The sequence below is a fragment of the Podarcis raffonei genome, chromosome 3 (assembly GCF_027172205.1).
Source record: "Podarcis raffonei isolate rPodRaf1 chromosome 3, rPodRaf1.pri, whole genome shotgun sequence".
NCBI classification, from domain to species: domain Eukaryota; kingdom Metazoa; phylum Chordata; class Lepidosauria; order Squamata; family Lacertidae; genus Podarcis; species Podarcis raffonei.
The window spans coordinates 110,692,779-110,717,541 of record NC_070604.1 but is presented as its reverse complement, the minus strand read 5'-3'; the positions used below and the strand labels follow the sequence as shown (position 1 = coordinate 110,717,541).

Sequence of the window (24,763 nt, the reverse complement as noted above, 5' to 3'; positions counted from 1 at the left end):
CTCCTCTCTGTCTCTGTCTCCCTATCTTTCTCTTTATTTAGGAAAAGAAGAATACATCGCAACATTCAAAGGGTCAGAGTATTTCTGCTACGACTTGTCCCAGAATCCTATCCAGAGCAGCAGTGACGAAATAACTCTGTCCTTTAAAACCCTTCAGAGGAATGGACTGATGCTTCACACTGGGAAATCGGCCGATTATGTCAACCTTGCCCTGAAAAACGGAGCGGTCTCCTTGGTTATTAATTTGGGCTCAGGGGCCTTTGAAGCGCTAGTGGAACCTGTGAATGGGAAATTTAATGACAATGCCTGGCATGATGTCAAAGTAACCAGAAATCTGCGTCAGGTAACAGTAGAATGGATACAGCAATAACTGACTTTGCTTTTGCCACAGCTAAGTGTTTGGTGATCTTGCAGTTAGTACAACATGCCATTGAGTGTTTAGCTGACCTCTGAAATGTAGATTTCAACATGTTACCAAGAGATGGGTCAATTAAACCACACATGAGCACAGGCACACCTAGAAAGTCATTGCGGGCCAGGGTTGTTTCAACAATTGTAGAATTGTGCATGTGTGCAAATATATGTGTATTAAATACACATATGCATTTAAAGGAGATGATTAAAGTGTGAAATATTATTGCTATAATGGGAGACCAATTCAGTCTCTCTCTCTTTTTAAGGGAACTGTTTCATGTTTGTAATTAACCAGGCAACATATCTTTCTGATGACAAAACATAACTCCTTATGATAAAATTGTTGTGGTCCATGAATTAATACAATAAAACGATAGCTGAAATGTTCATGTGGGGAATAAATTATAATGCATAATAAGGCAAATACTAGACAATTCATAATACCTAATAGATCCAAATATCTAACACTAATCACCTCACTTGCACAGCTGTTTTAGGGTCTGATGAAAATAGGGTCGTTTCCAGCTAATCAATGGGAATGTTCTCCAGGATATACATGTTTTATAGCACACCAGACATTACATTTGGCGGGAGGCCTATGGCACATATCTAGCTATAGTTCTCTTCCCAGGAGCCTAGCTTGCAAACTGCTCATGAGTTCTACAGACTTCTTACATTATCCAGATAATCCTCACTCATCTTTGGGAGCTTCTTCTGCCATGCTATTTATTATATTCTCATTTATTGTGATGCACCGGTTGTTCACGGGTGCAGAAGCATTGGCCTTTACATGGGATTTCTCCAGCCACATGGATTTCACACTCATTTGGGTGGTGGAACTAAATTTGCAGCTACAAAGTGTGACCGTTTGATGGGAATGTGGAGGTAGTGATATCCTAATGAGTGTGGTGGTGGTGCAATATTGATGGATTTATGCACAAGAAATGCTGCATATGTCACACGCAGAAGAGAATTACATATAAACAGCATTTTAAAATGTATATCAACACTTTATGCCCTAAGATTGCAGCTGTACACATAGGTTATTGGTACGTAACAAGTTATTGTACACCACTTAAAAGATTTATAAAACTTTAAGCAGTTTATAAATGCTTTTAAATACATAAATGAATAAAAAAAAATCAACTGAAATCAATGGAAATTTAAAGACAGGATGGCATCTTAAAGCGTTTGTTCTAAAACAATATATCTGACTTGCTTTCCAGACAACTTCAGCTTGAATTACGACTCAGAAATTCTTGGCAACCCCGTCGTTACTTTATCCACTTTCAAAGCAGCTGGCTGGGTGTTTTGCTCTTATTTTATTGAAGGAAATTTTCAGATTAAATATAGTGAGTTGCTAAAAGGGCATCCAGTGAATCTATAGGGCTGAGATTGGAATATAAACATGTCTGGTATCCATTTGATAATCCTTTTGGATGTTAGTATACTACAGTAACTATGCTATAGGGTTTGGTTACAGATATTGGTTTCTCCATTTTTGTCATGAAGCTTCTTGGGTGCTTGTTGGCAAATCACTGCCTTTTAAATACTTAATTAGACTTCTCTTTATATGCACCTCATGCAGTATGGTCACTACCACTTCCAAAATGTTCATAGACCTATGTAAAGGCCTTTGCTCACATAGTGATTGGACAATGCTTGTGTGATATGCTAAATAGGCTGTCAGAAGGATCATGTGGCCAGAAGTTTTCATAAGTGCCCCAACCAGGATTAAAATTATCATGAAGGAGGCAGCAGTGATGTCACAGGGCAATATACAAGGGATCTTAACTAGGGTGGCTTTTAACATGATGGCGAAGCAGTGGGAAAGGAAGTACAATGATGTAAAAAGATGTTGGCTTGAGATGTACATGCACCAGCTCTAGAAACAGTATATGACTTATGCAAAACCATTTTCAGACATTAACCGGAAATATGGTAGGAGGAACCACAACTCGTTCAGGCTTCCTCTCCCCTGGTTTGATTGAAGTGCTATGAGCTTAAGAATGATAAAGTCATTCACATATTGTACAACTCATAAAAATGACCTGGTTCACACGTCCCATTAAACCGTGGTTAAAAAATAAGCTGTGGTTTAATGCAAATGGTCTGCTGCTTGGTATTCCAAGCACTTCAATCCTCTCCTGCTCCTGCTGTTGCAACTCTGGAGAGGAAACAAAGCAGAGACAGCATTTACATTACATCAGGGCCGGCCCATTCATGTGGCAAGGTGAGGCAACAGCCTTGGGAAGCAAGCTCCACAGGGATAGTAGATCCCAATGTAGATCTTTATTGCCCTCCTTGCTCATGTTATACATCTTCACTCACCCCTTTTTCCCTAGCGTGGAGGGGAGTGCTGTTTTGTGGTTTGCCTCAGGTGCCAAAATGTATTGGGCTGGTCCTGCATTGCATAAGAACTAGCAGTCATGGTTTGTTTCTCTCTAAACAAGCCACAGATGGAATCCAAGGGTCCTGGCTTTCTACTCAGGTCTTATTTGAAGAAAAATAAACCGGAAGTATTTCCTCCTCAGCACCACAAAGGCAGGAGTGGTGGACCAAATCTGATACTTTTGAGCAGCATGCAGCACCACTGTTTATTTTAAACTGTGGTTTAAGGCGCTAAATGAACCAGGGCCAGTGAATAACAATATATAGCCAGAATGGTTTCGTTTGTGCCACAAAATCTGGCATAGGAAGGGCACACACCACTGCTAATTTTGACGGAAATGGACATCAAATTAGTCACCAAATGGCCCACTTTCTAGATTTGCCTTTGCTCATCCAAAACTGTTAAAAGAAACCAACATATAAAAAGCAACCAACATGGGGTGGGAGCTAGAAGTACCAGTTAGACATGTTCCGGCAGGTGCATGACCAGAGAGCTAGCTGCAGAAATCCATTCTACTCATTGTTATGTGTCAGGATATTTGCTTTGTTTCATTGCAGTAAACTGTGATCCTAAAGTCCATCAATATGACCGAAAGAAGTTTTGGAGTTGAAAAGAAGTCCTTGTGTGCTGAGTCAAAAAAAAATTGAGTACTAGGGGATTCCTGCTGATTCGCTTGGGGGGGGGATTTGGGGGTCAGGAGAAGCAGTGGTCAGCTGATGAGCTTTAGGCGTTCCACCCCCCCGAGAGTCTTTTTGAATGTCTGTCAGAAACACTCAGTTGGAAGAGGACAAAAGGAATGTGGTCATTATGTCTGTTTCTGTCCAGTGGAGAGCTGAAATAAGTTCTACAGTATATATACCGATATCGATCTCTCTATATAAATATATTTGCAGGAAAAGACAACTGCTGTTACCTCTGTGGAGGCGTATCTGTTAGTCTGCTTTTTTATTTTTCCTTGTAAAATTATTTTGCCCTTTTTTCTGTGTTACTAACATGCTTAATAACTAACATGTCATTCATGGAATGTTTCATTCTACTAACCGTTACCTGAACCAAAATAATGTACTAACATTGGTAGTGACCATCATATTTTTTAAGTAAACGATCGTTATTCTGTTCACAAGTTTTTAATTTCCTTTCTCCCCCCTTCTCCACAAAGCACTCAGGCATTGGACACGCTATGGTAAACAAACTACATTGTTCGGTAGATATCATTCTAATTGTTTCTTATTTTGGGTTTGCCGTGTGTTTCCTTTCTTTCTTTTAACTGTAGACATCATTAACAAAAGAGGAACTGCGGTTGGTACTCTTCTGCTTACTTTTTTAACCTCCTCTTCATCTGTTGTTGACCTCCTATTTTCTTTTACTTTATCTGTTCCTGTCCAATTCTTTCTCTCTCCTCTCTCTCTCTCTTTTTTTGAACTCACACGTAGAGGGGCATCCTTAACATTTTGCATCAAAAGCTGTGGTTAACTAACAAGGGATTAAGCTGGCCTAGCGTGCCGCCAGCCTAGCTGGCGCTCTAACCATTCATAATGCATGGCATGCGGGCACGGACGAGAATGACGGAAGTGACACATCTACATACTGTTACTTCATCAACAAAGCCGTTTGGTTCTCTCCATTCCTTTCTCTTCCTTTCTTCTCACTTTCCTGCATGCGCACATCAGAGTGTGCTGCTGCCACTTGGTCGTTCTTTGCTGGGTTCCCCTCACCCCTCTTCTTCCCTCCCTCTTGCTTTGGCATGGACTCTAGGCTCTTGCATGGACAAGTCGCTGCTGTATATATGGTGCAAACAGTGATGGTGCTGCTGGCGATATTGCTTGTGCCTCTTTTTCTTTTGTTTTCTGTTTTCTCAAGGTGCACGTTCTTTTTATTAGTCGATGACAGACTTTACTGAACTTACTAATATGTAACACCAGCTAAACTAACCTAGGGAAGCATTCTACTAACACCATTTTTGTGTCTGCTAATCAACCTTTTTGAGTTGCGAATAGGGACTTGCTGACACTAGCTCAATAATAAGACAACTCTTTTAACTAGTTAGAGCACCTAGGGATAGAATCCAAGACTAAACCTCAAACAGACATGAAAATGGGCTCCGCCTTAGGTCTCAAAAAAATAAAAATAACAATAATAAAAACAAATAAAAATATAAAAAACAACAATAAAAAACCAGGCATATCCCAAGGACAGCAGTATGTAGGTCTGAGTATAGCGTGTCCTTTCCCTGTGCTTTGTTATCTAGGTGACAATATCAGTGGATGGAATTCTGACCACGACGGGCTACACACAAGAAGACTACACCATGTTGGGCTCCGATGACTTTTTCTATGTTGGAGGCAGTCCTAGCACAGCAGACTTGCCTGGGTCACCAGTCAGTAACAACTTCATGGGCTGTCTCAAAGAGGTAAATAACGTCACCGCCATAAATGACATTCCATCATGAGATTGACAAAAGGCCAGGGCCTCATAACCTCAATTTACCTGTGTGTGTGTAACTGTTTCTTTAATCTGACACCTGAGTCCCCATTGCAAAGATGGTTATGTGAGCCCACCTCCCTAATACAAATTCCACCTTTTTTAAAAAATAAATAAATCAAGACTGATTTACTGTACGACTGAATGTCTGCATCTTGAAAATGCCTCTAAACCAGCCATCCCCAACCTTCAGCCCTCCAGATATTTTGGACTACAATTCCCATCATCCCTGACCACTGGGCCTGTTAGCTAGGGATCATGGGAGTTGTAGGCCAAAACATCTGGGGGGCCGCAGGTTGGGGATGCCTGCTCTAAACAATATATTCTTTGCTACCTCTACAATAAGAATGCAACATGAGGATTTGTCATTGCTGTTGTCTTGCGTATCTACTCTTCTTTGGGATCTCTGTGGGATTTCCGTCTTGCAAAAGTGTACGTGTGGAATGAAGGGCGTTCTTATTGTGCGATGGCACCAAGGCTTCATTCTCTTTGAGGTCGTCAGCCTGTGTCTGAGCTACACCTTTTGAGAATGCAGGCAGGAGGCTTCAAGGTATTCAGTGAGCAGCCATTCAGAAAAAAAAAGATGTTTAGGTCAACTTTTTGATTGCTACAGTGCTATATTTTAATAGTGATGCATTCACAATGTAGATTTGCCACTTTATTTTGTTTTAGATGGATTCTAGGACTGGGTGGATTGAAATGCTTAACTTTGAATACCTAGAGTTCCATCCCACCTCTTAATGGCTTGGGAGTAGTTTACAAGTGGAATTGCCTATCCCCCATATGTGCTCAGCTTCTTTAATCTCTGGAATTGGCACTGTTGTAGGCAGCACATAATTATCATTGATACTTTAGTGTGACAGAACCTACACTTTGGAACTCCTTGTCTATGGATGTCAGGCAGTGGCTTCCCTGTACTCTTTGTGGTGCCTGTTTAAAACACTTTTGATTAGGCAACCCTATCTAGACACACAGGTGTCTGTGTCTTGTAATATCTTTTACCGATAATTTTAGCTATTTTTAAATGTTTCCAATGGTTTTCCACTGTTCTCGTTGATCATTTAAATATCTGTTGTAAGTCACTTAGAGGTTTTACTACAATTAAGCGGTATATAAAGTTTGTTAAACGATCCCATTCCAGTGATTCTTTAAAAGCGCAAGAGCTCGAATGGATATACAGAGCTTTCCCGCTGACAGGTTTTCCTCCTAACCACCAACACATAGTTCCATGTTCATAAGCCATGTACATAGGGAACTGCCCCTCCCATCAAAGCAAATGCAAAAATATCCATGTATACATCAGATTCCTGGATCTGTGTTGAATCAGCTCAGAGGGGGATCTTTCCTGCTACTGAGTGCTGGCCTAAGTGCTGAAGCCTATGGAGAAATCAGCAAGGCAGGTCAGGTTCAGGACCATGGATAGTTCCAAGTGAACAACTAGCTGCAGGTTCAGTTACAGATAGGTAGCCGTGTTGGTCTGCCATAGTCAAAACAAAAAAAATTTTTCCCTTCCAGTAGCACCTTAAAGACCAACTAAGTTAGTTCTTGGTATGAGCTTTCGTGTGCATGCACACTAGGTGCAGGTTGAGAGCACACTGAGAGGTGTTTCAAACCTGTCTCCAGACTGCTGTTGTTGTTTAGTCGTTTAGTCGTGTCCGACTCTTTGTGACCCCATGGACCAGAGCATACCAGGCACTCCTGTCTTCCACTGCCTCCCGCAGTTTGGTCAAACTCATGCTGGTAGCTTCGAGAACACAGTCCAGCCATCTCATCCTCTGTCGTCCCCTTCACCTTGTGCCCTCAATCTTTCCCAACATCAGGGTCTTTTCCAGGGAGTCTTCTCTTCTCCTGAGGTGGCCAAAGTATTGGAGCCTCAGCTGCAGGATCTGTCCTTCCAGTGAGCACTCAGAGCTGATTTCCTTCAGAATGGATAGGTCTGATCTTCTTGCAGTCCATGGGACTCTCAAGAGTCTCTTCCAGCACCATAATTCAAAAGCATCAATTCTTCGGTGATTAGCCTTCTTTATGGTCCAGTTCTCACTTCCATACATCACTACTGGGAAACCATAGCTTTAACTATATGGACCTTTGTTGGCAAGGTGATGTCTCTGCTTTTTAAGATGCTGTCTACTTCGTAAAATTGAAATGTATAGATTTGGGAGGGACCCAAATGGCCATCTATTTCAACCCCCCTGCTTCTAGGCTTCAGCCCCTTTTGGAGAGCCTGAGATTCTTAAATAGCCAAGCATCTGACCTGAAGAAAGGCACTCCTTCTCCATTCCATGTGTGGTGGGTGCTCTCCACCTTTGGACTGTGGGAAACAGGAGGCTCCTCAGCAGAAGTCATAGAAACATGAAATTGTAGAGCTGGAAGGGACCTCGAGGGTCATCTAGGACAACCCCCTGCAATGAAGGAATCTCAACTAAAGCATCCATGGCAGATGGTCATCGAGTCTCTGCTTAAAACCCCCCCAATAAGGAGAGAACACAAGTCACCTCAGTTGCAGTGATCTCCTGTTCTTTAGCAACCAGCTCAGAGCCCTGAACCTGCCTTGCACATTGCTAACTCTTCTGAAAATGTACATTTGGTAAGGCCCATTCAGCTCTGTCTCAGTACTGGCCAGGGGTTTTGGTCACCCTAGGCTGCAGTTTGTTCTGGCTCAGGTTTATTCCAGGATCAATAGTGTTTTCCCTCTGCAGGCTTTAAAAATGGGTTTTATTCTTAAATAGAGTGACCCTAGTTCAACCCAGCCACTGCTGTGTCTCTTTATTTAGCCATCAGGTCACAAATGTTGTGAGTAAGCAATTGGACTTGGAAAATATGGCCCCTGCAATGCTTGAATCAGCATTTAGAACAGTGCTAAAAGATATCATGCGGCTTGGATCATTATTATTTTTTTAAGGTTAAACCCACCTGAATATCAGAAATTGGAGACAATCAAGAGGGGAGTGCTCAGAGATATTAGGTTCAGCACCACCACCAAAGAAAAACAGCTGTACTAGAAGGACCTTTTCTCTGATTCAGCAAGGGTACATATGGGCTGATTTAGGTCCAATTTAGAAATTTCCCTCTCCGTCCCTATCAGACCTAGTTATGCTTATTCATCCTTCCCACAGTGGATTTTCAAACATAAGGATAACTTGCAGGCATATTCCCATTCTGTTTAATAATAATATGGAGCCTTAACAAGAAATAAAGAGGTGTTGTTGTGTCTGCAGAAACTCATTGCATCTGACAGCGTCTGTTGCATTTCAAAATATGTATTTTTGTCCTTAGCAAAATGCATGTGAAACTTTATTGCCAGTGAAGGAAATCATTTTTTTCCATATTTCATATGGGGCAGGGTGGGAGGCAGTCTGCCCTATGGAAAAGTTTGGCATTCCTACAATTGTTAATGGTTTTGTGGGCAATCAATGATACAAAACATTGTTGACAAATAATTTAGGGAAATGTGTTCTCTGAGCAAAAGTTGATGGGGAGGGGAAATCTTGTGAAAAACATCGCCAAATGTTTTAAGACATCTTAAATTAAATGAAATGTGTGTTTTTTAATTGGATGAGGAGCATGTAAATAAATAAAAAAGGGAGTTGTGCATAAAATTTCATTGCCTTATGAAACAGAGAAAGAGGGATAAATTGAGTAAATTAAACATAAGATTGGGTGAATGGATTGGGTTGTAATCAACAAAGTCAACCCATTTGTGCAATGACTTTCGCATGCACAATTGAACATCCCCTCCCTTTTCTCTTCCTTCATGTCCCCATAGCCCTCCAAATATGCTCTGTAGGGTGGTGGAAACCCCTATAGAAGGCAGAGGGAGGGGCAGTTCCATTGTGGAAATAGAAGTCCTTGCATGAAGTGGGTGACTTTGCTGAATGCAACCCAGAGAGTGCTAGGCTTGAAGCTAGATCTAGGTTCTCAATTACTCTTTTTTGCAGTCTTTCCCCTAAACCAGGCATCCCCAAACTCGGCACTTCAGATGTTTTGGGACTACAATTCCCATCATCCATAGCTAACAGGACCAGTGGTCAGGGATGATGGAAATTGTAGTCCCAAAACATCTGGAGGGCCGAGTTTGGGGTTGCTTGCCCTAAACCTCAGTTTTACATCAGTAAAATGGGAATGATAGTGGCTCACCTCACAACATTTATGTGAGAGTGAATACAAAAAACAATGCAGATTAGAATGAAAAAATTAATAAGTAGCAAAAGTGGCTTTTCAAAACAAAGATTCCATTAATTCAGAACCTTTAGTGTTCTGAAAACCAACATATATTAAAAAGGCTTACCATCTGATTCATAGTCTGCTTATTTGGATTTATACTGATAGATCTCTAAGCTTAACCTCCAAATCGCTTTAGTTTTTCAGTGGGTTTTGAATCTGTATTTAATTCAATTCAATTGGGATCCATGATTTAAATTATAGATAGCAATAAGATTTTCAGGCAGGATGATTGAGCTATAACACACATGCTGAAATTATGATGCTCAGCCCACTAGTCATGTATCAAGGCTCTTCCAAGTGATTGAAAAGTCATTTGGTTTTTTTCCAGTCCCTTAAGGGAAACATAAAAATTGTAGGTTTTGTCAAGCCTATGTCATTTGCTGCTGCCTTGTGTTTGGCTTGATAGCTCACAGGTTGTGTGGAACTAGGCTGCAGCTTGTTATGTTAAAGAGATTGGTCAGATCTTGACTACAGGTTCCCTTGAGTAGCCCTTCTGCTGCATTGCCAAGAAAGCAGCATGCATCAAGAAGTTGGCATCCATCTGTCTTCAAAGACAATGGAGTGTGCCTCAGAGATGAGGACAAACAACTGGAGAATCACAGAACTGACTGTGGCTGCAAAGACCACTAACTGCTGCCTCCCATGTTGCTTTTGTTGCATTAGCAGCACCAAAGTAACCTCTCCAGAGTGCAAGCCTGGGCATTGTGTATGAAGGTCCTGGGCTGTCCAAGCAACAGGTGGTGATGTGGTCCAAAGGAAAGCAGAGCAATGCATTTGGCACCAGCTTGGCTGCAGGAATTGCTAGAAGGAGGCTTACAAGACACCACCCATCTTAGGGGCTCCAGTCTTGATTGTGAGTCCCACAAGCCAACAAGATAGAATGTACAAAATGAGCAGAGATGGACAAATCACTCTGCTTCTGGTCTGTGCCACAGGCCTGCAAACGTGGTAGGGAACTCGTTGCTTTGTATTCCCATACCGCAGTTAGGATTGATTCCTTCTAGTCCTTACAGCATTAGGTAGGCTATTAGATAGCATGATGTAAGGATCAGTTTTTCACTGAGGCACCTCTGCAGTCATGGGTGAAAAACGGAGCGAGAGGCTGCAGAAGCTAAATAGCGTTCAGTTTCCCCTGTGAGCTTTTCTTTGATATTATCATAAAAATGGCTTTTGGCGAGATGAAACCTGTAGAACCGAAGTCCCACTGAATTTAGTTTCACCTTCTTCATTCCCTTCCATCAAGGATAGGGATGAAAGATTTCCTTTCACAAATATTTATCCTGAACCTAAGTAACGACAACTGTCATCTCATTCCTCCTCTGTAACTCCTACAGTGATAAAAAGGAATGGAGGGCAATAATGTTGTTGTTGTTTTCATCTAGATACTTATGCCATCTACAATACCATATCGTTATGCACATCCCAGTCTCTGAGTGGTGGGAAATTTTGGGGTGTGCACACAGCACACAGACATCGGTTTTGCTTTCCTTGAAATGAAGGGTACAGGAGACTTTGACACCCTTGTAATATATTATTATAATTCACACACATATATATACACAGGATGAGCATAAAGTGGAAAGGATCACAGCACTAACACTTCAGCAAATGTTGCCCCCTTACCCTTAGGTATCCAGCTGCCTAAGTATGTTAGTTTTGCATTCAGCACAAAAAGCAAGTCATGACAAGACTGGACTCAGGTCTACTCTTACACTCACTGGTAGCATCACCTCCCTTCAGGAGAGGGGTAGAAACTTGCTCCCTTTTAACCCCCCTTCCTAGAGCCTTAGTCACCCATACTCTTTAGTCCTGCAAAGAAACACTTAACACACGTGGCTGGAACCATTAACTTGACAAAGAGACTAGTTTGTCTGCCTTGACAGTCTCCTTTCATACAGAATCACATCTAACAGATTTTTTTAAAAAATCACAGGCTAGGAGGCAGCCCCAAAGATGCCATCTAAGCTACCCCTCAATCCTATAACAGCATCAAAAATTCTCTCTCTGGGAGCTATAACTCAATAGAATGTCATTAAAATTCCGTAGAAAGATTATCCTTCTTTACTGATTTCTATCAGATGTTTTTCCACTGTGGCGTAAAGAATTATTTATCTTCTAAATGTAATCTTGTAGTCTACGGTTATTTCTATCTCTGCACCCCAATTCTTGCTTTAAATGAATGCTGAGTTTGGCTTGCTTTCATCTGAGAAATCGTGACAGTTTTGTCTTCTATAACACTGTTCTCTTCTGCTGATTCTTTTGAACTGTTCCGAACACCTGGATCAGCCTTGTTTTTCTCCCTTCCACCTTTCCAAATGAAAATACATCATTTCATTTGATATCCCTGTCCTTGTTAACAAGGGTCAAATCTTGGGGGGTGAGGGAAATGACCAATGAGACAACTTTCTAGTAGCATCTCATCTGGAATGACAGATAATCATCCATGGCTTCTTTTAAAAGCCACATAAGAGAGTTTGTGTGATTCATGTGTGGGGAGGGGGGCAGAGGGAGAACCCAGAGCGGGGAAAACACCACTCTGGAACTTAGCAACTTTATTTCACAACTTGAGCTCTCATTTCCAATCACTAGAAATTTAAATTTTTAAAGATCACCACTTGTCTGCTGTGTTTGCATCTGAGAAAGTCAGGGATGCATTATTCATTTTTTGCCTAGCTGGGTCCGCTCTGTGATGTGTGGTGATTAAAGATTTAGTGCTGTGGGAGTTATAGACCAGAGAGCTGCTTCCACCTAACGTTGCTCGTAGTGACTCATCCAAAGGTCAAACAAACTTTTCACTCAGTGCAGAGATCTCTGCACGAATCGGGAGCCCTCCCCATGAAGATCTAGAGAATAATAATGGAGCTATTTTGAAAAAAAAATCCACTACAGTGGTACCTCTGGATGCGAACAGGATCCGTTCCAGAGCCCCGTTCACATCCTGAGTAGAACGCAACCTGCGACTGCACGTCTGCACGTCTGCACGTACGCAGGTCGTGATTCGCTGCTTCCGCCATGCGCGTGACGTCATTTTGAGCGTCTGCGCATGCACGAGTGGCGAAACCCAGAAGTAACGCGCTCCGTTACTTCTGGGTCACCATGAAACATAACTTGAAAAAGCTCAACCTGAAGCACATTTAACCTGAGGTATGACTGCATAGGGGGGCAGCAGGCTTGTGTGATGATCCCAGCCACCCTCACCCATGATAAATATCATTGTTCAGTTTGTTTTCCTAAGAGTGTGTCAGGTGTTAAATGTCTTGAATCAAGAGCTCTGGAAAGTGAGTCCTGGCTACTTGCTCCCTGTACTCAGGGAGTTGCTGATCAGAAGAGGGAATTGGTTTCATCTGGGGCACTCATACCATAGGCCAGTGGTTTTCAACCAGAGTGCCGTGGCACCCTCGGGTGCCTTGAATTATGATCAGGGGTGCTTTGGGGTAGGGGAGCAGCTCTGAGACCAGGGGTGGAAGTTGTGGCTGCCCAGAGCACTCGCAAGGAAAGAGAAGAGAGGAGGCTGAGGGAACACTCCAGAAGGGAGGGTGTTCGAAAAAGGGTGAAGGGCTGCCAGCTCTGCAGGCAAGGGGTGACATAACTGGGTTCCTGAGCCCCACAGGAGTGCTGCAGAAAGAATGTAGTTGGTCAAGGGAGCTGTGGATCCCAAAAGGCTGAAAACCTCTGCCATAGGCCACAGTCCTCCTGATCTGTTCTGCAGAATCCTGTGGTCCCACAGCTGCTGCTCTCTTGCATCAGTCAGGGCAAAGTCAGTGTTGCTCTGTGAATCTATCTTAATTCAGCCTTCAGTCTTTCCTGTCCTGTTAGCTGCTGGGACTATATGATTCCTCAGCAGCACACACAAACACAGAGTTGTTGAATGTTCTAGTCAAATACCGTATTTTTTGCTCTATAAGACTCACTTTTCCCTCCTAAAAAGTAAGGGAAAATGTGTGTGCGTCTTATGGAGCAAATGCAGGCTGCGCAGCTATCCCAGAAGCCAGAACAGCAAGAGGGATCGCTGCTTTCACTGCACAGTGATCCCTCTTGCTGTTCTGGCTTCTGAGATTCAGAATATTTTTTTCTTGTTTTCCTCCTCCAAAAACTAGGTGTGTCTTGTGGTCTGGTGCATCTTATAGAGCGAAAAATACGGCACTTGAAAAACCTCAATGATGTGTTCCCGCATTAGATATGAGCAGTTTAGTTTTGCTGCTGCCCCGTTCCCTGCTGGTTCTCCACAACCACTTCCCTGAAGCCTAAATATAGCCTTATCAATATACTAGCATTCGGCAATGCTGTCATGGCTGTCATGTCTTCCCCCCACCCACTAATCCAACTGAGAAATAAAAGGCTGATAAAATTATATTAGAAATCAGGAGCCGCTTCCCATCTAATAAAAAAAAGTCCTCTGCACTGGTCGGCACAAGAAATTTTGCACCACTACTAACTTTTGAACTCCTAGTGCACCAGGGAATGGTGGAGGGGTTGACTTCTCCTTCCACGGACAGCTTAACTCATTTTTTAAAAATCTATTTAGAGCTATTTTAGTAATGGACTACTGCAATGCGCTCTATGTGGGGCTACCTTTGAAGGTGACCCGGAAACTGCAATTAATCCAGAATGCGGCAGCTAGACTGGTGACTGGGAGTGGCCGCCGGGACCACATAACACCGGTTCTGAAAGATCTGCATTGGCTCTCAGTACGTTTCTGAGCGCAATTCAAAGTGCTGGTTCTGACCTTTAAAAGCCCTGAACGGCCTCGGTCCAGTATACCTGAAGGAGCGTCTCCACCCCCATTGTTCAGCCCGGACACTGAGGTCCAGCGCCGAGGGCCTTCTAGTGGTTCCCTCATTGCGAGAAGTGAGGTTACAGGGAACCAGACAAAGGGCCTTCTCAGTAGTGGCGCCCACCCTGTGGAACACCCTCCCTTCAGATGTGAAGGAAATAAGCAGTTATCCTAGCTTTAAAAGACATCTGAAGGCAGCCCTGTTCAGGGAAGTTTTTAATATTTAACGCTGTACTGTTTTTAACACTTGATTGGGAGCCGCCCAGAGTGGCTGGGGAGACTCAGCCAGATGGGCGGGGTATAAATAATAAATTACTACTACTACTACTACTACTACTACTACTACTACTACTACTATTATTATTATTAAGGTGCCCACTACTTATTTTTCTTCCTTGCACAGGCTGAGTTAGGGCAGGGGGCAGGCAGCAGGGTCTGGGAGAGAAAATGTCCTTCATTTGGTGGGCAGTTGGATTCATCACTGTGTGTTCTATTCAGGTTCTGTCTTTATGATTCTCCCATGTTTAGGTCTGGGAGATAGCTAAGGCAAACCAAGGAAGATAGTTCCCCCTCCAGCTAATTCTGTATATTCGACAACAACAGTTCAACAATTTGTATGTAGAATTAGCATTGTTGAGTTTCTTTTCTAGGGGCATTGCTTCAGATTTTAGTGGAGGGAGGGGAAAGACGTCAGTGTATCGGACATTAATCGTAGTTGTGTCTAAACTGGATAAATCACCTTTTAAAACATCAACAACACAGAGCAGCATTTGTGTCATTATTACTATTTGTATTATTATTAAATTCATTAGCTACCCTTCACTAGAAGGTGTCAGGGCAGGTTGCAACAGTTTAAATTTCACTATTAAAAAAATGTAAGGAGAATGCCTCACTGTGCAAATCTGCCTAGTTCACATTAATTGAAACCAGTGCTTTTTTCATTCATATATATATATATATATATATATATATATATATATATATATATGTATGTTTAGGGGTACTCTCATTATCCTTTTCATATTGAAATACCACTCCTCAATGAGGCCAAACTTAGATTCACAAAATGTTTAGGGGTATACGTACCCCTGTCCCCCCCCCAGAAAAAAGCACTGTTTGAAACAATGCCCAGGCAGAAACACAGCTATCCTTCAAAATTCTCACTTCTCCAGATTTTGAAACACACACACACACACACACACACACACACACGTACGTGTATATGGGGGACGACGACTGTACATAAAATGCATAAATAAGTAAAAACAATGCAGAAAAATGTTCTCTCAGCACAAGCATCCTTATCTGTGCAAGACTGTGATGGACCAGGATGTGCATTTGTGTTCGTGCCACTGGGCCAAGAGACCACACCCACAATCAGATCCACATTCCAAGGATTAGATTTATATCAGTGGTTCTTTATCCAGGAAGTGAGGACATCTGTTTAAAGGGAAGGATGCCTAAGTTGCATCAGTTTATTTGGATTGTAGAATCAGAGCACAGAACCAGTAAACAGGCCAGGAATGCTTCTGTTTCTACTGTTGTTGTTTATTCGTTTAGTCGTGTCCGACTCTTCGTGACCCCATGGACCAGAGAATGCCAGGCACCTCTGTCCTCCACTGCCTCCCGCAGTTTGGTCAAACTCATGCTGGTAACCTCGAAAACACTATCCAACCATCTCGTCCTCTGTCGCCCCCTTCTCCTTGTGCCCTCCATCTTTCCCAACATCAGGGTCTTCTCCAGGGAGTCTTCTCTTCTCATGAGGTGGCCAAAGTACTGGAGCCTCAGCTTCACAATCTGTCCTTCCAGTGAGCACTCAGGGCTGATTTCCTTCAGAATGGAGAGGTTTGATCTTCTTGCAGTCCATGGGACTCTCAAGAGTCTCCTCCAGCACCATAATTCAAAATATAATTCATAATTCTGTTTCTACTACTAATTATTATAATTATCATCGTTTTTACGATCTTAAGTTCAGTTTGCCACAATTCTGCATCACAAAAATTCATCAGCATTTTATTGCACATTTATCCTAATAGGCTCATTTCCCCCAATATTTTTTGCCTAATGAACACATTTTTGCAATCCGTTTTTCCTAATGCAGTGCGTTTTCTGTAAGTTGTTTTCACAAAAATGTGCACTTACTTATTTACACATTTGCAAGTCACACGCTCATTGAGAAATAAAACAAAAAGGGAGAATGTGATATATAAAACCAAAACCAACAAACATATCCATATAAAGGTAATTAAAGTCATTTAAAATAATAAATAAATGAATAAATAATTATAAAAATAATAATACTGATCGGGTTAAAAAGAAAAAAGTCCGACAGTGGAATGGCCCTCTTCAGGAGATGGTGGACTCTCTTTCCTTGGAGGTTTTTAAGAAGGGGTTGGGTGGCCATCTGTCATGGATACTTTAGCTGAGATTCCTGCATTACAGGGGGCTGGTCGAGATGACGCTCAGAGTCTCTTCCAATACTACAGTTCTATGATTTTATTAAAATTCATGTTGTAGAAGCCTGTCCAAGGAAGCAGAGATCTGAATGAAGGGAGTTGTGCCTTCCACTAACCCCCTATAGGCAGAGAGTTCCACAGGGCAGGCTTATCACGCCAAAGACTTGGTGACTAGTGATGGTGAACTGAACCTCAGTACATTGGTACCTCAGGTTACAGATGCTTCAGGTTACAGACGCTTCAGGTTACAGTCTCTGCAAACCTAGAAATAGTACCTCAGGTTAAGAACTTTGCTTCAGGATGAGAACAGAAATTGCACGGTGGTGGCAGTGTGAGGCCCCATTTGCTAAAGTGGTACCTCAGGTTAAGAACAGTTTCAGGTTAAGAACGGCCCTCCAGAACGAATTAAGTTCTTAACCCGAGGTACCACTGTATTGCCCCATCAGAGGATCTCAGTGATCGAGGTGGAGCATAAGCAAACAGACATGTGAATTGCACTCAACCCTAGTAGATACAATGTTGCTTACTATTTTGTTGCTGTTGTTTGGGGCACTGCATAACAAAACTTGGAAGCGTGTTGATTTTGGAAGGTAGCAGTATTTTGGTAGGGTATTGTTTCAGGAAGTACATGTTAGGTAAAGGTAAAGGGACCCCTGACCATTAGGTCCAGTCGTGGATGACTCTGGGGTTGTGGCGCTCATCTCGCTTTATTGGCCGAGGGAGCCGGTGTACAGCTTCCGGGTCATGTGGCCAGCATGACTAAGCTGCTTCTGGCGAACCAGAGCAGCGCATGGAAATGCCGTTTACCTTTCCACCAGAGCGGTACCTATTTATCTACTTGCACTTTGAGCTGCTTTCGAACTGCTAGGTGGGCAGGATCAGGGACCGAGCAACGGGAGCTCACTCCGTTGTGGGGATTCGAACTGCCGATCTTCTGATTGGCAAGCCCTAGGCTCTGTGGTTTAACCCAGAGCGTCACCCGCATCCCTCTACATGTTAGGTAGGGTCACATTAAAATACAAACTGAACTGAACACCTCCCATTTTCCACAGAAGCCACACTTCCTCCTGCACCGGGTGGGGAATGGCATGACATTGCCTGTCAGCTTCCTCCTTTTCACTCTCAATGTTGCCCTTGTAGGACTCAGTAGGGAGAAGGACAGGGACAAAAAAACTGAATGAGGGCTTACCTTTCCTCTGTGCTTTCTGAGCATGGTCCACACTTTAAAGCTCTGTGTCCAAGCGCTGAATCAGAGCAAATGGCAACTGTAGAAAACACAAATTGCTATTGGCTCTGCTTCAGATTTAAAGAGCAGGTTTTCACAGGGAAAGCCCCAGAGCAAAATAAATAAATACAGGGTGCTCTGTCACAGGGCTTTGAAGCACGGACCTGTGCTTGGAAAAAGTGGGACAAGCCCTTAGTTGACGCCACCTGTCATTGACTCTGGCTTCAGCTACTGTTAGGCTCCTTGGGTGGATCTACAGATAGAAAAAAGCCACTATAAATAAGTCAGAAATTAAATCGTTATAACAAAAGGGGAAAAAACAGTTTGTAAAAATCGCACAGAGTTTTTATTTGCTCTCCAGCACCATCTGGTGCTGCATGTTTATATCACATTCAAAAAGTTTTTTGACTAATGTAGCTGAGCCCCTTGTCTTCCACCCCACCTGTCCCAATGGGCATAAAACACCATGGCTCTTGGGGGTGATCCAGCCGTGGGTGGACAAGGTGGTCTTCAACTCTGTGATTCTGGGTGTGCTAGCAAATATTATATGCAAAGGGCATCCTCCTCATCCCTCCCAAAGGTAAACAGAGGGACAAAACACCAACACTGGTTTTACCAGGAACAGCTGCCAGAAAATGAGGACTGGGAACTTGCAATTGTTGGAGTGAATGAAATGTGTGTGGGGAGGTGGGAACCCGCTTTGTGTAGAAAGCCAGTGTGGTGTAGTGGTTAAGAGCCGTAGACTCGTAATCTGGAGAACCGGGTTTGCTTCCCCGCTCCTCCACATGCAGCTGCTGGGTGACCTTAGGCTAGTCCCACTTCTCTGAAGTCTCTCAGCCTCACTCACCTCACAGAGTGTTTGTTGTGAGGTAGGAAGGGAAAGGAGAATGTTAGCCGATTTGAGACTCTTTCGGGTAGTGATAAAGCAGGATATCAAATCCAAACTCCTCCTCCTCCTCCTCCTCCTCCTCCTCCTCTTCTTCTTCTTCTTCTTCTTCTTCTTCTTCTTCTTCTTCTTCTTTCCTGTGTGCTAGGAAGTGCAATATCAAATGTCCCTGGGGTAGAACCCTTTTTCATTTATTGAGTGAGAAGGGCTGGTAGCTTTACTCAGAGTATGCCCACTGAAATTAATAGACCTAATTTAGAGGTCTTTAAGCACAGAGAGATAATGCTGAAATTGGCAGTGTGTTCAGCTTTATATCATATGTCCTTACAGATGTGGCGAGCATAATCACACTTGTATACAGAACATGCAGTACGTACAGCTGTGTGGGTTGTGGGTAAATACTTTCAACGATCCTGGCCGAACTGCTTAGTTTCCAGGCCCAATTGAGTTATAAAGCCTTAAATGGCACAGGACCACAATACCTCAATGATGACCTCTCTCCAAACGTCCGGGTTGCCGTATGTCTGGATTTTTCCAGACATGTCCTCTTTTTTTGGGGGGGGGGTAAAATGTGGGTCTGGGGGGATTTTTGTAATTTTGGCAAAATGTCCATTTTTTAATTTATTTTTGGGTAGCAGACTCCCGCTCCCCAGCTGAGCCAGCCTTGGTGCGAGGCTGGCTGGAGCATCAAGACCCTATTGTGCAAAAATGAGGTCCTGCATATATATATATGTGTGTGTGTGTGTGTGTGTGTGTGTCCTCTTTTTTGCTCTTCCAAATATGGGAAGCCTACACAACTTGAGACCAGGTTACCTGAGGGGACCCCCCCCCTGCAAAATCCTTGCCTTAGGTGGGACTCTGCTGCAAGTACCACATACCCCCAAGGTGTATTAGGTTTGTATGAGAAATCAGGATTTTATTGATGCAGCTGCGTTCTCTGGAATCAGTTACCAGCTGAAAGGATACAGGTGCCTGGTGTCTTTACGTTTATGAGGCTACTGAAAATTTACTCTCTCTCTCTCTCTCTCTTTAAAAAAGAGGGCTTTTCCTGACGTGTGACCCAGTCATTTTATAGAATATTAATTGCAGAAATAGTTTTTTTGTTTTTTAGAAGTTTTGCCTCCGGTTGTTCATAAATCAGTAAATCAAATAATGAATAAATGAATTCACTGAAACACTCTGGAACAAGCAATTGGGGGCTTTGCAGGAATTGCTGAGGACGAGGGGTCTGCCTTAATTGGCTAGTCCTCACTTATGCTTTTTGGTTCATCAGCGATATAAAGCAGCTTGCTTGAGGCAAAAATTCTGTTTAGACAGTAGCTAAATTGGTGTTGTTGCATGGAATGTCTTCAACTTGTGCATTTATCTTGACAACACACACAACTAACTAGCCCAAATGCAATGCCCTTATTAATAAGCTGAAGTGTCAATACCCTGGGAGTCAATTATTTCCTAACTGACTGCAGTATTCCGTATGTTTTATTTCCTGTTCTACTCTTCACTCATTTCAGCGTTAAATAGATGAGATACAGTACAATCCTCTGCATGCTTACTCAGAAGTAAGGCGTGGTGTGTGTGTTCACTGGGCTTAACTCCCTAGCAAGAATGTTTAGATTGCAGCTGAGGAATTGGTTAAGATCTTCACCTGCATCCTAGCGAGCAGAGAAAAATATAAGAGAAAGCTCCACCTAATTACTGAACGATAATTTGTATTTGTGTGTGTGTTGAGGGGTGGGGAATATAGTAGCATTTTTCAAAATAGGAGGAGATGCTATTTTTATTTTTATTTTGTCCTAGATCTCAGGGAAGTTCACAACAGCCTACTGCCCAAAAGACTGCAAGGAGGGTGTGTGTGTGTGTGTGTGTGTGTGTGTGTGTGAGAGAGAGAGAGAGAGAGAGAGAGAGAGAGAGAGAGAGAGAGAAATCAGGCCCAAGAAAAAATTCACTTTCATTGTTGTAATGGTTTTAGGATTGAAATGGGCTCAAGTATTTTAAGTTTTGATTGCTCTGAGCTGCCTTGTGGGCCCCTTGACTAGGAAAGTAGAATGTAAATGGCAATGGAAAACAACAACAACAACTAGTTAAAAGATATAAATGAAATTCCCACGACTGATCTGCCTAGGAATTATGCTCGCTATGACTATTCTAGTGTGGGTCAAACACATCGATTGAGCGGATGTGTTTCCGGAGACTAGCACAGAAAGCTGATCAAGTCAGAGGGAAATTTTCCTCTGTATAGCAAGAAACTATACATAGAGGGACTTTGCAGAGCATTTGTTCCCTTCAATTTCATGAGATGTAATCTAGTGCAATGCTGTTGAAGAACACTTCCCACATGTTCCTTGGGGCAGTGCAGCTGATCATGTCTCAATGGCACACCTTTCTGTGGAGGAGACTGAGTGTTGCTCCACATTCATCTTAGAAGCCCCGAGTCATCTTTGCATATACACTTGTGTTCTTTTCCTCTTTGCTGTATAAACAGAATGGAGGCCCGCACCTCTTAAGGCAAACAAGAAGGCACCTTCCTACAGCATGGCCTGCTAAGAAACCCTTCTAACCTCCTCCTTCCTACCCTGGGTTGTCAGATCTATGCACCCTGTAATGTTATTGTGCTTGCTCCCAATTGTAGCACTTAAGGTCTTTCTTTATTCCATGGGTAGGCAAGCTAAGGCCCGGGTGCCAAGAATCAGCATGCTTTTACATAAGTAGAATGTGTTGTTTAAAATGCATCTCTGGGTTATTTGTGGGGCATAGGAATTCATTCATCCCCCCCCCAAAAAAAAATAGTCTGCCCCCCACAAGGTCTGAGGGACAATGGACCAGCCCCCTGCTGCAAAAGTTTGCTGACCCCTGCTTTTTATTCCCTCTTACTTGGGTAGTGAGGGACGCGGGTGGCACTGTGGGTTAAACCACAAAGCCTAGGACTTGCCTATCAGAAGGTTGGCGGTTTGAATCCCCACAATGGGGTGAGCTCCTGTTGCTTGGTCCCTGCTCCTGCCAACCTAGCAGTTCGAAAGCACATCAAAGTGCAAATAGATAAATAGGTACCGCTCCGGCGGGAAGGTAAACGGCATTTCCATGCACTGCTCTGGTTCACCAGAAGCGGCTTAGTTATGCTGGCCACATGACCCAGAAGCTGTACGCCGGCTCCCTTGGCCAATAAAGCGAGATGAGCGCCGCAATGCCAGAGTGGGACATGACCGGACCTAATGGTCAGGGGTCCCTTTACCTTTACCTTACTTGGGTAGTGGGGATTTTTTTAAAGGAAGACTTTACCATTGGCCCTCCAGATGTTGCTGCATCACAACTCCCATCATCCCTGGCTACTGGCCATGCTTGCTGGGGCTGATGAGACCTGTAGTTCAGCATTACCTTGACAGCCAGTGGTTCCCCACCCATGCCTTACAGCAAGGATGAGCAAACTATAGTCTATGGGCCACATGGGACCTTTTCCTTGGGCTCTTGAGGAACCAGCCAACTGATGTGGACCCTGATGACTTATCCAGACCAAAGAGAGAACCTCTTTAAAAAGGGTCTAGTGAACCAGACATTGTAAAACAACAATCCTAGTCCAGCCTATGGAGCAATGGGGATATAGTGTCCTTAGATGCCTCCTAAGAGGATGGATGTGCTGCCTGCATCACTATTTCTGCCTCACTGGGTGGATGCTGAAAAGTCCCCCCTTCTGCTTTACAAGGTTAGTTTCCATTTATACGTGTGTTTGTTTTGTTATCACATCTTTTTCCAATGAGGCCTGAGATGGCCTGAATCATGTCTCCCTCTCTCCCTCTTCAATTTTATATTGGAAACACTGAAAGCTTACAGTAACTTTTTTTTGGGGGGGGGGGGAATCCGCTTGTTTGATTACAGTTGTACAAGTAAATATTTTAGAAGAGGAGCCGTGATCATGCAGGCAGTGTAGTTCCTTGGGGTGCCCCCCAAGACATTTTGCTGCCTGAAGCGAAGGACAATATGTTGCTCCCTTGCCACACTGCATAAAGGAGCCGGACTGACAGCTGAATCTTGTTTAGAAGCTGGCAACAGGGCAGCAGCCTCCACGAACCCTGAGGGTACTAGGCTGATTTAGTCGCTGCAGAGCAGGTCATGTAGCTCTGTCCTCCAGCAGAGACAAACCACTGAGGGGTTCTGCTACCCCGAATCTCCTGTATTCACTGCCCAATTCAGTCACCTCACTTTATCCAATGATAGGACCGGCCCTGCATGTTCCACAGCAATATGAACCCTAAATGACCCCTTAGTACAAGTTGCATGTGTGTGAACTCTCCTGTTTCTCCCCCTCTTTCAACCACTCTTTTCAGCCAAAGCAGTGGAAAATGTTTTCTTCCAGGTGGTGCAGGTGTAGCTTTTGTCATGAATTCCTCATGAACAGGAGAGATTCACATCTGCCCCTGCCCTGGGCTTAACAGCTATAGGGGCCACTCACGCATCTGCATAGCCAGCAAAATGAAAGATGAAGCCATAAATCCATGTGCCTCATTCAGTTCATGCACTAGAATTATATCTGGGGCACTTAGGTCTGTTGACAGTGGTGGTGCATGCAAAAGAGGCTGGAGGGGGTGCTCTGCTTGCCTACTTAGTCCTGGGATAGCTCATTTGGAAGATCATGAGACCCTCCATCTCAGGGCCATGGGTTCAAGCCCCGCGTTCAGTGAAAGATTCCTGCATTGCAGGAGATTGGACTAGATGATCCTCAGGGACCCTTCCAACACTACAATTCTATGATTCTGAAGTGGATGGGGGCCATTGCTGTTACTGGAGGGTGCTGGTTGTCTGCATCAGAGGCAGGGATCAGACCAGGGCTACCCAGTGCATGTACCACATCTGGAACATGTGTGTCAAATTATTGCCATCATCAACCCATGTGTGGTGCTGCTCAGCACTCTCTAGATATGATGCCTACAATGCATCATGTCCCACCATCTGCTATTCGATTGCTTGTTGGTAGTAGAGCCTGTGAATTGACTGAGGTTTCACAGTAAGGGAAGATTCATCACTTACTGAGTTTGCCAGTGTGGTGTAGTGGTTAAGAGCAGTGGACTCGTAATCTGGGGAACCGGGTTCGCTTCCCTGCTCCTCTACATGCAGCTGCTGGGTGACTTTGGGCTAGTCACACTTCTCTGAAGTCTCTCAGCCCCACTCACCTCACAGAGTGTTTGTTGTGGGGGAGGAAAGGAAAGGAGATTGTTAACCGCTTTGAGACTCCCTAGTGTAGTGATAAAGCGGGATATCAAATCCAAACTCTTTTCTTCTTCTCTTACTGGTAGCAGCCAGAATATATATTCACACATACCCTTGTGTGCATCGCCCCTAGTTAGGTTGCTCCTATTTTGAGCTGTTCTATATTATTTTGAACATTGTGCTATTCTGACCATGGGAAATTCAATCCTCAGCATCCCCAGGTAGGGTTCGGAAGGACTTCCTGCCTGAAATCCTGAAGACCCACTGCCAGTCAATGTAGACAGTACTGAGGTGGATGGACCAGTGTTCTCACTCAAGGCACCTTCCTTCCTTCCTTCCTTCCTTCCTTCCTTCCTTCCTTCCATGTTCCTATCCCGCGCCCCCCCCCCAGTTTTGCATGCAGTCTTAGTCCACATACGCCTGCATGCACACTGAATTACCCCCAAAGACTGGCTCTGTTGGCAAATAATTGCATTTAAACTCTTAGTTCAATGGTCTATGAGGCAGTGTCATTGCTGAAGCAAAGCAGGTCTGGGGCTGGCCAATGCCTGGATGGGAGAGGATCCTGGGAGACCCATGTACACCAGCTTGGATTTCTTGTTGGAAGGAAGGTGTAATATAAAACATACCAAACAAACAAATAATTCAGTTGTCACAGATAGCACTTTTTGCATTTCTTGGCCATTTAATCCCAGCCTTTACATTCTCTCTC

The 24,763-nt window shown here is 43.5% G+C and overlaps 1 protein-coding gene across 27 annotated transcripts in view; it reads left to right on the top strand.

The window, feature by feature from the left end:
* The window catches only part of NRXN1 (neurexin 1), a 976,383-nt gene that overhangs the window by 346,486 nt on the left and 605,134 nt on the right, over positions 1–24,763 (top strand). For 18 of the 27 annotated variants that reach the window (XM_053383596.1, XM_053383588.1, XM_053383593.1 and 15 more), the window contains 3 exons: positions 42–343; positions 3,966–3,989; positions 5,055–5,216. In XM_053383596.1, coding sequence (XP_053239571.1) covers positions 42–343; positions 3,966–3,989; positions 5,055–5,216 — 488 coding nt within the window. The remainder of the gene's footprint in view (positions 1–41; positions 344–3,965; positions 3,990–5,054; positions 5,217–24,763) is intronic. The other 9 variants (XM_053383583.1, XM_053383606.1, XM_053383605.1 and 6 more) reach the window with 1 other exon arrangement.